Genomic DNA, 14493 nt, shown 5'->3' with positions numbered 1-14493 from the left:
TAGGCATGAACAGAAAGTCAGTTGTGAGATCACAAACTACTAAGTTCATAAGCTATGTAGGTTGTCTCACCTTGCCCCTCATCTTGTGTTCATTTATTGCAAACAATTTACATAGACAGGGAGAACCTCTGTCCTTTGAAAACACTTGCTGTACTCACACCAAATTTGTCAAAAACGGTTACCAGTTATGGGTGACTACATTTGTACATAGCACCTGGATGTCTGTTGAGGATTTCATTTTTATTGTGGCAAAAAGTTAGCTATATTACTAATATTCATAATATCTTATGTTAGAGTAAGATCGTAACTTTTCATCACATATTAGTTTGTTTTATAGCCCAAATTATAGTATTTGTATGTCCTGTCTGCCAAGTGTTATAATATAAACACAGGCATTTGAATTTGAAAGACTAACTTACTAGTATTGTTACCAGTGTCATGTTTAATATTCACTGGTGTTTGAAGAAAGTCAATAATATGTCTATAGCACCAAAGCTTACAAGAAGTGTACATTGTTGTGAACCACATGCCTCTTTACAGCAATATCTAAGACACACCCAAAGAGGTTTTCGTTATTACGTGAGCAGAAAAATATACTTTGGCTTGTGAGAACGGAAATGTATAAATTAGGTTGATATAATAACCGTGACACTGAATTCAAAACAAGAAATCTAAATTTTTCCCCAAACATAGTACTTTTTTAATCATATTTAAGTCCTTACATGAACATGTGAAGATAATCTTCATTTTGACAACATGAATGAGTTCTCAGTGGCAGATTTTCTCTTGTAGGGCTTTCACCCATTCTGTGCGATACCAGTTGCCATAATCAATGCCATGTTGTCACGGCAGCAGCTGTACTTTGTACCTCTTCCTCAAACTCTTCTTTCACTTGTCCGAGCAAGTCAGCTGAGGTCATGACCTCTACAGCTGTGAGTGCCATGGCTTTCCCAGCATTGATGGCACAGTGATGGGCAAACTCGGTACCAGCAGCTTCTGTGAACTCAGCAGTGTGGTTGACAATGGCTTGACCATAGTGTGGACCATTACTACCAGACCCAGGACATATAGTGAATGTTGGTAGAATGCTGGCTACAACGTGGGACACATTCCCCATGTCTGTAGATCCCACTGGTAAGGAGAGTTCAGCTAAATCATTTTCAAATACCATTCCTAAACTCTCGGCATGTTTTTGGTATAATGACGCTAGATTATCGTTGCTATATAGATTAGAGTATGGTGTCTCTGAAAACTGCCATTCTAACTCGCAACCTGTGGCTTTGCCTGCTGCGACGAAGGCTGCATCAGCTTTCTGTTGGAGAATCATCATATCCTGGTGGTCATTGGCTCTCAAGTAAAACTTCATCTCTGCTTCATCAGGTATGATGTTAGGTTTGACTCCACCTTTGGTGATAATACCTAAACAAGAAAGTCAGTTCATTAGAATACGAAGTAAGGAACTCAAGGAAATTACATCTAAAATTCTCTAATCATTATTCAATGAATAAATTGGAGGAGCAAAGGGAATTTTATCATGACACATGTTGATATTCTGTGCAAAGCAACTTTGATTTGTTTCAGTTTCCAGGTGTGAAAGTGCATATGTTTTGGGGTGCTTACAATCAAGAGGCTGACACATGCACAAGTGACTTGGATGACAGCTGCATTTTACCATGGCTTTAGTGAGCAACAAGGGAGAGAAAGAGAAGTGAATCGGGACAAGAGAACAGATCAAACCAAAATATAGCTTGGAACTACACATGGGCATTGGGATCAACCATTTCTCTTCACGTGAAAGTACTATATATTGTCATTCAAAGATTACTGAAGCTCAAAGACGATAGAACACTTTTCACAGCAGAAACCTCTGCAAACATCATGGTCTGGGTGACAAGGACTGTGTTATAGCACCGTTCTTTCTCTACAATGGAGAGAACACTGTATACATATATATTTACTTACCATGTATCCTCATAGATGACTTAAACTGCTGTCGTAATGCCGATATATTATTATAACACAACACTGCAGCATCTAAAGCATTTCTACCTTCCCAGGGTTGGGCACAGGCATGTGCTGCTTTACCAGAGTACTTCAGAATCAATCTCATTATGGTCAGCATCTTGGGTTTGACAATGTTTAATTTATACGGTTGTACCATCATAGCAAAGTCAACATCTTGAAAGACACGTCGACTGATTGCTTCAACTTTACAACCGTTACCCTCTTGATCTGGGGTACCAAGAATTGTTACCTGATAATAAAAAAAAACACCAAAAAATTGTTTCATTAAAAATAACAAATGAAATACAACTGCCACAAGACACTGACAATAAACCTTAAAAGATGAAAAACTAATCCAAAGGTCTAAGTCAATTTATCTTAATCAGTACTGTACTGTACATTTTATTATTATGTTTTCAGATTTTTCAACAATATAAAAGGGAAGTAATACAAATCACATGTTAATAAGTTAAGTATTTTTAATTGTTATTGTTCAGCACTTTTGAATATTTGTTTTATAATAGAAAGGGTGCTATACAAAATAAATAAATGTTAAATGTTAAGTATTAAGTCACAAAGACACTGTCATAAATTTATGAATGTTATTTTTCTCTCTCTTTATAAGCAATTTCCTTAATAATATTACAACAAAACTGCATTCTCTAGATTGCTATCATCAACAATAATCAGGTGGAATAGCAGATTTTAAATGTTTACCAAATGAATACAATAATACACTTTCATTTCACAAACTTTCTTTTCATTTGCGAATGTAAATGAGTCTATCGATCCTATTGTCTGTACTATCACTGACTCTTGGCTACAGGTAAAAGTATATTGGTATTTGTTATGCATACCTTTCCGACCTGTTTACCAATTCTCTCCAGAGCTGTTTTGATACCCAGGCCTGCAGCCACTCCTGCTTCTGCAATCAAGTTATGTCCAGACGCATGGCCAAGTTCTGGTAGGGCATCATACTCACATAAGATGCAGACGTGAGGACCTTGAAAGTCGTCACCACCACCACTACTTGTCGACGTGTACGTTGCTCGGAACCCGGTCTCCTGAAGAAATTTTTCTTCCACATTGAAGCCTTGTTCTTTGAGATATTTGGTCAAAATACGATGGGCATGGTGTTCTTTCAATCCTAATTCAGGGTTGGTCCAGATTTCGCGATTAAGGTCGTAAAGATTCTGTTGTTGTTGGTCGATTGCCGCACAAACCGGTTCGATACTTGAATCCATGTTGTTGGATATCGCCCTCAACGACTATCTTTCAATCGTTCCTGTACTTGTTTTTCTTGGGTATGCGCTTCACGCCAGAAAGACATGACGGAGATTCAATCCCCGCAGGAGTTCGTATCTATTCTGTGATTAAGAGGGGGGGAAGTTTTGTAAATTACCTGAAGAAAAACAAAAACAAGCATAAAGTAGGTAATACCCACAGTCACTTTATTATAGTATATTATAGTATTCAAAAATGTCTAATATTATAGATATGCCACTATATATATCATGACCATCCTTGAATAGAATAATAATTCAAAATTGGCTGTGCAAATACAGGGACGTATATAGTATAGCGGATAGGCATCGATGCAGCTGGGAACGGTTACCAGTCATAACGTCCCCGGGTCAAAACGTCCCCGGGTCAAAACGTCCCCGGGTATGACCAAAACGTCCCCGGGTCAAAACGTCCTCGGGTATGACCAAAATTTAACCAAGAGACTTGACTGTGTAACAGTTTCCGTTCCTTCCCTAAAAACACGGTCAAGTATCGATGCCCATATTCCGAACCATTTTCTGTTCGTGATTTACATGCTCATTTTCATAAAAATTGGAGGACTTTTACGACCTCAAATCTGTCTGATTTCCCGTAAATAAAGTGATGGTTGCCCAAGACAATGATTACGCATAATCGCATAAACGTATTTTGGGCACCCGAGGTGGGTACGCAGTCACATTATACTGTATTGTGATGTAAGAAATAGTAAGAAATAAGGATATAATGTAACACACACACACACACACGCACTCACACACACACACACACACACACACACACAAATAGTTTGGGTCGAGGAAAATGGAAAGACGGGGACGTTTTGACCCGGGGACGTTTTGACTTATGGAAACCGGGGACGTTTTGACCCGGGGACGTTTTGACTGGATACCCTGGGAACACGGTACATGTAAGTGCGCCGCCACCGACGAAATAAAGCAATCGCGGAAGTGAAAATAGGGGAAGTCAGCTGAAGGTCATCTCGCCACCAGGTTCGATATATGCGAAAGTGGTGATGATTTGAAACGTTCCCTGTGCGTAAAAGATATAATTTAATTTATATAAAAGATATTTCGTCAGTTTAATAGCACATCAGAATGTTTGATAATTGGAAAGAACGTCTTCAACATGTTCAGCATGATCTGTCCGAAGGGTAAGTGACACCAGGTTGACGATTTGTTATGTTGTTAATGTTAGATTTATTATTGAATTCTACAACACCAATACACACACGATAAATACAATATATTAGATGTTACATACAGTGGTACACATCATGAAATGTTTCCTTCCAATTATTAGAAACCGCTGACACATCGCCAATGCATATCGTTGTCATTTTAATCATATACAAAATGTACTAAAATACAGTGTAGTAATACTATATTTTATTGACATGAACTAATGTAAGAAATATATTATCTAGAGACAGAACAACAAAAACAAAGATAATAGATAATTATAAATATATATAAAACACTAAACTACAGTATTGAATACAAAGATAATAATGAATTAGAGAATTTTCCAAAGCTATCAGTGATGAAATCATCATTTGAGATTATTCTTTTGAAGTATTCTTTTTTTGATAATTTTGAAAGACTTTGATCATAAATTTCGATAGTTCTCTGAAATTGGTTTCTAGCTTCAATTACAGATGTATTGCTGCAATCCATTACAGCATGGATTTCATCACCTACATCTTTAGTATTACATAAATGAGAAATTCTTTCATCTGAGGGAATTCCTTGTTATCATAGTCTTTTGATGATATTGGTAAATTAAAATACTGAAAATACATCTTGACTTGAACATGGTGGGAGGGAAGGGGGGCTTGTGAAACTCTGTATACCCACACTACACCGATAACACTACATTTTACATTACCTTTCGACCAAAGAACACACACAGTTAACTGAGTTTACATCGGGGAATATTGTAATTATTTGCATATATCTATGTATGTATCACAGTCACTTGTAAGCTAATAATATTTAATATTCAAGGATGGTTGTGGTACAAACTACTGGTGTTTAATATTTGGTATTTACTAATATTCAAAAAATACCATCACCGCTGTTTGCACAGAAAAACAAACAGTCAGTACAAACATTGGTGACAGTGTTTTTTGAATATTCATAAATACCAAATAACGCCATTATTTTGTATTATGACCATCCTTGAATAGAATATTAGCCCACAAGTGACTGTGGTATGTATGTGTCCTGCCATCACACAGTAGTGTGGTAGTTGCCTTCCCGAAGAAAACACATTTTAGACCTAAGGAGCAATATAGAAATTTAATCTCATTTAACCTAATTATTCGTAAAACAGTAACCCGTTTTTATTCGTTTCTCAATGTAACAACATTCTCAAGGGGATAGAGTGGTCCATCGGTTGCTAGAAAAAAGTCTGAAAAAAAGGCCTGTATGTGTTTGTATGCTTGTGCATAGTGTCATCCCATGTCCATAACGGCTATCAGCCTGTCAATCACAGACATCGGCCTATAGCTACTGGGGTCACAAGATAGTGAATTTGAAATAGAAACATGGGTAACCTATGTTGAAATAAAAGGCAGTTTTCATTATAGAGGTGTTCATGTACAATGTATATAACTTCTAATTCCATAGACTCCAGTCCAACTTCAGTAGGATTAGATACTCAACATTCACACTTTTAACTTTTTTACTGACTATAACTTTTGGTTGTACAGCCTGAAGAATCTGACCACTAAAGCCAAAGAAGTGGGTAAGACTAGCAGTCGTAAGTCTGATACACCAAGGTAATTATAACAACGTGTATCTTAACTCTTTAAGTTCTTTTTGGGTCATCTCTATATCATATCACTAATATTGCTGCCAAAGCATTATAAGAATCAATGGAAAACTGTATGTTCCATCTACATAAAGAAGAGGGAGGGCGGGGGGGGGGGGGGGGAGAGAGAGAGAGAGAGAGAGAGAGAGAGAGAGAGAGAGAGAGAGAGAGAGAGAGAGAGAGAGAGAGAGAGAGAGAGGGAGGGAGGGAGGGAGAGAGAGAGAGAGAGGTGGGGGAGAGAGATAGAGAGAGCGACAGAGGCAGAGAGACAGACACAGACAGACAGACAGAAAAAGACAGACAGACAAAGACAGACAAACAGACAGAGAGGCTCCTTTGTGCCTATATACAATATACAGCAAACTATATTGGACACATTATCATGGTGTTGTGATTTTGTACATGTTTACATTTTGTATTTTCCATTTTCAGCCCAGAATTCATCGCAAAACCACCATTGAATGCAGGTGCAGAGTTGTTGAATAAGTAAGTCAATGTTTATTAAGACTTTTTGGAATGTTTATGTTGAATGTTTATATTAAGACTTACATTTTTTAGTCACTATTCAATGTGAATCAAAACATGAAGCATTTCTAAGACTTGTAGTAGGTTATTACCTAATTTTAGTTTACATAATTTCAGTTAACCCAGTTTGAGGAGTCTTATCTACATGTCATCATATTCCTGAAATATTGTTGATAATTGTGTCACGCAGTGACTCATGTGATAATTTGCATATTTATGATAATTACATATGGATCATATGCATATTTATTGCATCATTTGCATATATGACTTTATTTTTTCCTTTGAATGCACTGACTGTGTGTAAAGTATTGATTCAGACAAATTATTTGACATTTTCAGATACCAACAGACATGGATTGCACTTCATAAAGATATTGATGATAGTGCTAAGAAAGCAATAGTAAGTAGACCAAATCATCAACTGTCTGTTGTCATAGAAACCAAATCATCAACTATCTGTTGCCATAGCAATCTAATCATCAACTGTGTGTTGTCATAGCAATCTAATCATCAACTGTGTGTTGTCATAGCAATCAAATCATCAACTCTGTGTTGTCATAGCAATCAAATCATCAACTGTGTTGTCTCAGCAATCAAATCATCAACTCTGTGTTGTCATAGCAGTTATTAACTGTTTTCATAGCAATCTATTCATCAACTTTGTGTTGTTATAGCAATCAAATCATCACCTGTGTTGTCATAGCAATCAAATAATTGACTATCTGTTGTCATCACAATCAGTCTCTGAGAAATGTGGTTCAACTTCTATAAAGTTTTATTGGGGAACATTTGATTTCCAAGCATAATTAGCAAGTTGTCATAGTAACACTACAGTGTATTTGTGTACCTAATCAGCCATTATGATGTTGTATGTGTGTTTCAGGAGGTTGATGGAGAAGTTCATCGAGTCATGGTACAATGTGAAAAACAAACTGATGCAATATTACAGTTCCACTCCCAGTTAGATGGTTTACCAAAATTAGCAGAAGATATACAATCAACTACAGTACTTCTTGGTAAGTTAACACCGATTTACCAAAACTAGCAGAAAATATTATAAGTTTATGTATTACCATGCACAGTAGAAATTTTTTGCAAAAGGACGTCTTTATACCAGCTTCGGTATTGGTATAATTTTCAACTGTGTAGGATGATATCAGTTTATCTACCCATATACCCTCCACTATGATCTACCCTAACACAAGGCATTATTTCTTTGTACTATCTTCTGTATTGGTGTATTCAGGTGATAAGTTTGTATATCTACCCTGACACAAGACATTATAATATTCTGCTGTGTAGGGTGATAAGTTTGTATATCTACCCCACCAAAAGTCAGTATATCTTTATACCATCTTCTGTATTGTATGATAAGTAGGATGAAAATTAGTATATCTACCCTAATAACACAAGACACTTTATTTTTGTAATATCTTCTATATCTGTAGGAGCTCTGGAAGGTAGTTTTGAAGAAATAGAAGGAATGTTAACTTACTTTGAAGATTTATGTGATGAAGAGGAATATGAAAGAAACAAACAAGGTCATACTAATCAGATGTTAGCATACAGAGAAATCAAAAGGTTGGTGAAAAGTCTGCATTTTATTTACACTTTTGAGGTACTTTTTTCATTTTTATTCTAATATTCGTGGATTTAATCTTGTTCAAGTGATGAGAAGAGATCATAAGTTTAATTTTCATGGGGGGGGGGGGGGGGGGGGGGGGGTGTTAGACTTACCAATACAGTGGATTGGTATTTTACAGACTGTATTTGGTGTATGATCCTTACACTGTAGCCGGCTTCTGTGCAAAGAACTCTTCTGCACAAATCATTTTTCAAAATTGCAGACTTTTTATTGTCAAAAACTATATGATACACATCGGTTATTACACATTTTTTTTCATTTTTTTTTCATTTCAGACAAGAGGAAGAAGTATTAAGAGGTATGTATCTTTTATGAAAAATTGGTCAAATTATTAAAATGATAATAAATACTTTAACCATCCAAGTCATTCCTAAATACAGTTTGAAAAGTGTCTGAATGTCAATTTGAGAGCGAAACAAAGTTTACATTTTGAAAAAAAAATAAAGCCACAAAGTCAAATTTCAATAACATTTGAATTGAGACAGGAAATTGCATGATTTAGTTTGTAGGAAGGATAGTACAGCAAAATTTATTCTGGACTGTATAATGTGTGTCCTCTGTCTTGTCCATGTCACAATTTTTTTCTAATTTCTTCCAAATTACAGACAAAATTTAAAAAATGGTTGTTATTTCATTTTGCTAGCAACTTTTGAATTCTTATTTGACAGCGGGCAAGGCAACTAATTTTGGCACCCATATGAAAAAAAAAACAGAGACTTACATTCAGGAAATCATTATTATGTGGATATATTGATTATCAAATTGCTCTGCAGCAAGAGCTCAGTTTGGATTTAGGCTTTTTGGGTTAAAAAACAAATTGATGAAATTTAAGTAATTTCAATTTTCTCTGATCAAAATTTTTAACACATGATTCTTTTTATTGTTGTTGACGGCTCAGTAATATTGTTTTATTGTTGTTGTTGTTGTTTACAGCTCAGTTACAGGCAGAATACAATCAGAAAGTTAGAGAGTATGAACAGAATGAACAAGTGAAGATGAAAGAACGACAAAAGACATTCCAAGATGTCTTCAATGAAGATATGCTACATTATAAAGAAAGTGGTCAGATGAATCGTAAGTTTCAACTTTCAAATATATATACTCAATACTAACTGTGTTTTGTAGCAGTCCCAAAGTCGGAGAGTAAGTGATTTACCTTGTATCTGCAACTACACCCTCTAGTGGCAGCAAGAGGGACAAGGCTAGATTTTCTCGTCAAAAGCTTTCTTAAATGCTATTCATATTTGCAATTGTGTAAAATTGGTTTAAAAACAATTTTCAGATTATATATTTGATCTATTTCGCTAAGCCTTCTTCATCTGTTATTGTATACAATTCAATGATGTAGACTTGTCGTATGACAATACTAAACTGTACTTGAAAGCATTCTTATAAACATTACATTGATTTAAAAATTCCTGATTTTCCCATAATTTGAATGGATTCTTTTAGTGAATGAAAGGGAAAATAACTGTGCATAGGGTCATAGAGATACATGATACATGTAAATTTGTTCGGTAGGTCCTATTCACAGGAGTGCTAAGTCTTCCGTCACATCAGTGGAGGAAGTAGATCTGGGCGATGTTATGGATAAAGACGAGTTAGATGCTTTCCTTGGACCAGAAAATACAGCTTCATCATCAAATGGTACAGATCAGAAATCACCTCCAGACAAAGATACAGGTATGTCACAATATTGCTACTCAGATTTGATCCTTAAAAAAGCCTTTGAGTATTGTATGGATGATGAATAAGATGATATTTTCACTTACATCTAAATACAAAAATGTTTTATATGAAATTGTATAATAGTGTAATTTTGGATTGGTAATTAGGATAGAAGTGCGCCCCCTGTCAGTCAACTTGACATTCTTGTTACATATTCATGGAGATTAGTTATTCATTCGATACCAATCAGTGTGGTCACATCAATCAAAGTCAACTATTTTTTCTTAAACTTTGGAATTTGTTTACTTCTGACTGCCATCAGTCATCTCTGCCAACACGTCCCACAGAATGAATTACCTGTTACTCCAAGATCTTATCACAGATTTACGACCAACTTGACTTATCCCGTCCAGTGACACATCAGTTGCTTCAGCATATATGAAATTGTTTGACATGTACATGTATGTAATGCTGTCACTGGAGGACAATATAGGTTGGCTAGCAACCAGTCATTAAAAGTAATTTTTCTGACAATCAGTCATAATATTGGCTGTAGTTTTAGCCAGGGCTGGTTCATATTATGGGATGTTATTTTTTTCTTCTACAGGTGAAGGCCCTAGTGGTGGAGTTACAACAGAGGATGACGGGATAGACACTGTAGAAATACAACAAGACAAAGTGGAATTGGATGACGACACATTTATTGAAGCAACTGAAAGTCCACCACAATCTGGGAGTGAATTCAGTGATGCTGACTCTAAAAAAGATATACAACCCCAGATAGAATGTACTGGTTCAAGTTAGATTTATACAAATATTCACAAATACCCAGTTTTATTCTTCATTTCATGGTTTTTAGAAGAAAGGAATTTAGTATAAAAAGGGAACAGTTTTTGAAAAAGAACACAGCAGCTGACTAGATATCAAATATGGTTATATTCATAAACTGACCAGAAAAACAATACCATATTACATTGTTACACTCATCAGCTGACTTCAGCAGTGCTAGTACCAAATATATTTGTGTATATATCATCAGCCAAGCAGATCCCAAGTATGGTTCTTATACACATGACTCAAACAAGGCAAATACCAACACGTTTGTTGTCAGGAAGGCCAAGGCTAAATATGGTTACTGTACATTTGACTTCAACAGTGTGCTGGTACCAAATATGACTGTGTAATGATGTGACTTCAGCAAGGCCATACCAAATATGGATACACACATTTGACTTCAGCAAGGCCATACCAAATATGGATACACACATTTGACTTCAGCAAGGCCATACCAAATATGGATACACACATTTGACTTCAGCATGGCTGATACCAAATATGGATAGATACACACATTTGACTTCAGCATGGCTGATACCAAATATGGATTCACACATTTGACTTCAGCAAGGCCATACCAAATATGGATACACATACACGAACCAATTTCAGCCAAGCAGCATACAATTATTCTCATATAGATTATTCAAATACCTTTCAAATTGTTGAAAATTAAGAGATAAATGCTTTAGATTATTTGAATTCCTTAATATAGACATAAAAGTGTAAATTTTAGGGTTTTGAATTGTAAATTGGGTTGCAAAGTTGAAGGTAATAAATGAAGGAATTTATGTACAGTACTTTTATACTTAATTCAATGGTATGATGTCAATCATCAATTTGTTACTTAGCTCTATGTCAAAAGTTTTGGAATATTTGTCTGCTAAGAATCATCCTGAGTATTATCTGACTGTTTTATTACATATTAGTACAACAACAAATATACTAAAACCAATTCATATCATAAATCATATCTCTCCAGAAATAAGCCACCAGTTATTACATAGGCAAAATATTATTTTATTTCATTTCCGGTATCATATGTTTATGAACAACACAATATATTTAGTTTGAAATTTGTAAATCAACAAAATTGTTGTAGTCATCACTCAAGAATGTGTTATGAATACAAAGTTAACTCTTGTGTAGAACCAGATATTTGATCAGAAAGAAACGTGTGTTAAATGTTTTATCACATTATTCTGTGTGTTATAGATTGAAACTTTTGATTTCAAATCAAAATAAAGTAGAAAAGTTATACAAAGACAGGAATTTTGATGCATACAGTTTTGGCGGGAAAGTGAGGGTCAAAGGTCAAATTTGTCTGACATTATCAACAATGCATACATTTGAGTACATTAATATTTCAGCTGTCATGGTTTGTTTCAATGTTTGTGATATAGCTTTATCTACTTTCTTAAACTAGTGTCTGGTGTTTCAAAATAACACACTGTACAAGATGGTGTACTTTCAACTAGAAATACTGGCATCTTATCGTATTTTCATGAGATTAACCTATCGAACTCAAACCTATAAATTCCTACATTCAAAGCCTACATTTTTAAAAATTCTTCTGGGTCAAAAAGAGACAAACAAAATTAATGAAAATACATTCTAAATGAAAATGAAATATTCTGTGATGAATCAAAATTAAAATATTCAAAAAAGACGGTCTTTATCACATGTCATAAATCTGAGGCAACTAGAGAGTGATACATTGTAATCATTTAAAAACATAAAAACAAGATATTCAATACATTAATTCTACAAATTGTTTTGAGAAATCTGACCTCTTCACAAAATGGCGGCATAATTTACTAAATATTATGACATATTTGACCCGATATTTTGTATATATTATTTATACCCCGGGGCCCAAAATTAAATTGTATCGTTGGTAATCCCAGGGAGCTATCGTCACTTTCTGAAATTAGTAACAGTGAACTGAAAACAGAGAACATTACTGGAAACGGGTGATATTAACATACTGTTATGTCTGTAAATCTCCCATCTTTTAAATCATTACACCATCAGTGGTAACCAAAGAAGGCTACCAGCTACAAATTACAAGAATTGGTAATATGTGGAATCTGGATTACCATTACTTTCTAGCTTTGCATACCTTGCCAAATTATTAGTAATCTATATATGCTACAAGTATTTTCCTCAAGATAGGACTATTAACCATTGTATCTAGACTACCAAATTTCAGAGGTGGCTAGATCAACGCAATCAATAGGAAATGTGTAGCTGTTTGGCTAACTTTAGCCATTAAGCCTCCAGCCCTGTATTGGAATATTTGTCTGATGACATAATTATGTTATAATAAAACATAAAAACTTGCAGTACTTAAGTATCTAGTGTTGCTGTCTACAGATAAATGTAAACTTTCATGCATGTGCTAAAGATCATCTATGGTTGACACAGAAGGGCGCCCTCTATAGGTATAAAATAAGTGATATCAGTGATATTTTGGAAGTATATACTCTACTCTACTCTTCTGGGCGTCCGTCATTCTGCGGAATGGGCCAATATATACATACCTCAAATGAGAAATTAAAATAATGTTGAGAAAAAATGTGGGTGATAAAATTATTAAAAATTAATTTCACTCCGTTGTTTGAAATAACAGGTGTACTCTACAACACAACAAATGAATATTCATAAGACATAATAAAGGAACTGCCCTGGTAATGCAGTAATTATTTGTATACTTTGTATTTCCATTTTTGATCATTTTTTTTATTAGAATTAAAAGTTACCTATCTCTACACCATTCTAAAAAATAACAATAAAATATTGAAGGTTGACTGAAAATAGACTGACACTAATAATTGAAAATCCGGAAGTATACACAATATAGTGACAATTTCTAGATTATTTATCAATAATAATTATAATATATGCATCACAATAACAAATACACGTATGTCAGCTTAGCCTTAGTACCTGCCATTTTGGACTACAGTGGTGTTGATATTTTCTATTGTATTTTATCACAAGCCTTCAATCAAAGACATACACTCCAACTTGTGTGTTTCATGGCAAAGTTATTGTGCAAATTTGAATGGTGTCTCTAGACACAAAACTTCATGATTTATTGACCAATTTGCTATTTGACCTTGAATATGGCGATCAAAGGTCACACGATATAAAAAGAAAGCTGACCTTTGGGGTATACACATGTAAATGGAGTCTTAGATTGTTTATTCAACTACTTGAGTTAACATTGAAAGAAAAATGTTTGTCATTTAACCTTGAAAATGTTTGTCAAGGTCAAAGGTCAGGGTCTTAAAAGAACGCTCATATTTGACAATATGGGTTTAGGCACTTGAATGGAGTCACTACTTATACCTCCAAAGTTACGCATATTGTGAAATTTAATAACAAATATGGCCGCCATTCAGCCATATTTGATTTAGTCATAAAACAAAGTGACATCCATATGTCTCACATAGTATGTTACCTTTTTGCCAGGTTTGGTTGAAATCAGTTGGTAGATGCCAGAGACATGACGGTGAATGCACGCACACACCTACGGAACCCACGGAATCCGGGCAGTGTTCGTTGGGGATTTAAAAAACCATTACTTTTAAATAAAATCCTATACCAGTATTACTACCAAACCAGAGTGACTATATAATTTCAATTAGGCTGCACAGTGTAGTTTACATCTCCACACAGCATTTCTTGTCATGAATTACACAAACAAAATA

At 34.9% G+C, this 14493-nt stretch overlaps 4 protein-coding genes across 5 annotated transcripts in view; 1 reads left to right on the top strand and 3 right to left on the bottom strand.

Annotated features, from left to right (window-relative positions):
* Positions 1–14493, bottom strand: part of LOC144438298 (epithelial splicing regulatory protein 1-like) — a 143871-nt gene that overhangs the window by 68898 nt on the left and 60480 nt on the right. The gene's annotated exons all lie outside the window — the stretch shown is intronic.
* Positions 830–3248, bottom strand: LOC144437434 (peptidase M20 domain-containing protein 2-like). Its single transcript, XM_078126375.1, has 3 exons — positions 2862–3248; positions 1963–2254; positions 830–1419 (listed from the first exon to the last, which is right to left on the bottom strand). The coding sequence occupies exons 1-3, from the start codon at positions 3246–3248 to the stop codon at positions 830–832; spliced, it is 1269 nt and encodes a 422-aa protein (XP_077982501.1).
* LOC144437524 (dysbindin-A-like) lies at positions 4299–13239 on the top strand. Of its 2 annotated transcripts, none has more exons than XM_078126467.1 (10): positions 4299–4438; positions 5999–6067; positions 6532–6585; positions 6967–7027; positions 7511–7643; positions 8076–8208; positions 8548–8570; positions 9206–9346; positions 9794–9955; positions 10578–13239. In XM_078126467.1, the coding sequence occupies exons 1-10, from the start codon at positions 4383–4385 to the stop codon at positions 10742–10744; spliced, it is 999 nt and encodes a 332-aa protein (XP_077982593.1). In that variant the 5' UTR covers positions 4299–4382; the 3' UTR covers positions 10745–13239. The 2 variants fall into 2 exon arrangements, with proteins under 2 accessions (XP_077982593.1, XP_077982592.1); XM_078126466.1 differs by having other exon boundaries at positions 10548–13239.
* The window catches only part of LOC144437523 (HEAT repeat-containing protein 3-like), a 17471-nt gene continuing 15910 nt past the window's right edge, over positions 12933–14493 (bottom strand). The window contains exon 16 of the mRNA XM_078126465.1: positions 12933–14493. This exon is cut by the window's right edge and continues 896 nt beyond it. The gene's annotated coding sequence lies outside the window, so the exon portion shown is untranslated.

The sequence above is a fragment of the Glandiceps talaboti genome, chromosome 7 (assembly GCF_964340395.1).
Source record: "Glandiceps talaboti chromosome 7, keGlaTala1.1, whole genome shotgun sequence".
Taxonomy (NCBI): domain Eukaryota; kingdom Metazoa; phylum Hemichordata; class Enteropneusta; family Spengelidae; genus Glandiceps; species Glandiceps talaboti.
This window is presented reverse-complemented; position numbering and strand designations above follow the sequence as displayed.

Coding starts and splice junctions, on each gene's coding strand:
- LOC144437434 (XM_078126375.1), bottom strand. CDS start 3,248: ATGGATTCAAGTATCGAACCGGTTTGTGCGGCAATCGACCAACAACAA. Junction 2,255..2,861: donor TTGGTAAACAGGTCGGAAAG/GTATGCATAACA, acceptor TTTTATTATCAG/GTAACAATTCTTGGTACCCC. Junction 1,420..1,962: donor GTCATCTATGAGGATACATG/GTAAGTAAATAT, acceptor TTTCTTGTTTAG/GTATTATCACCAAAGGTGGA.
- LOC144437524 (XM_078126466.1), top strand. CDS start 4,383: ATGTTTGATAATTGGAAAGAACGTCTTCAACATGTTCAGCATGATCTG. Junction 6,068..6,531: donor CGTAAGTCTGATACACCAAG/GTAATTATAACA, acceptor TTCCATTTTCAG/CCCAGAATTCATCGCAAAAC. Junction 7,028..7,510: donor ATAGTGCTAAGAAAGCAATA/GTAAGTAGACCA, acceptor TGTGTGTTTCAG/GAGGTTGATGGAGAAGTTCA.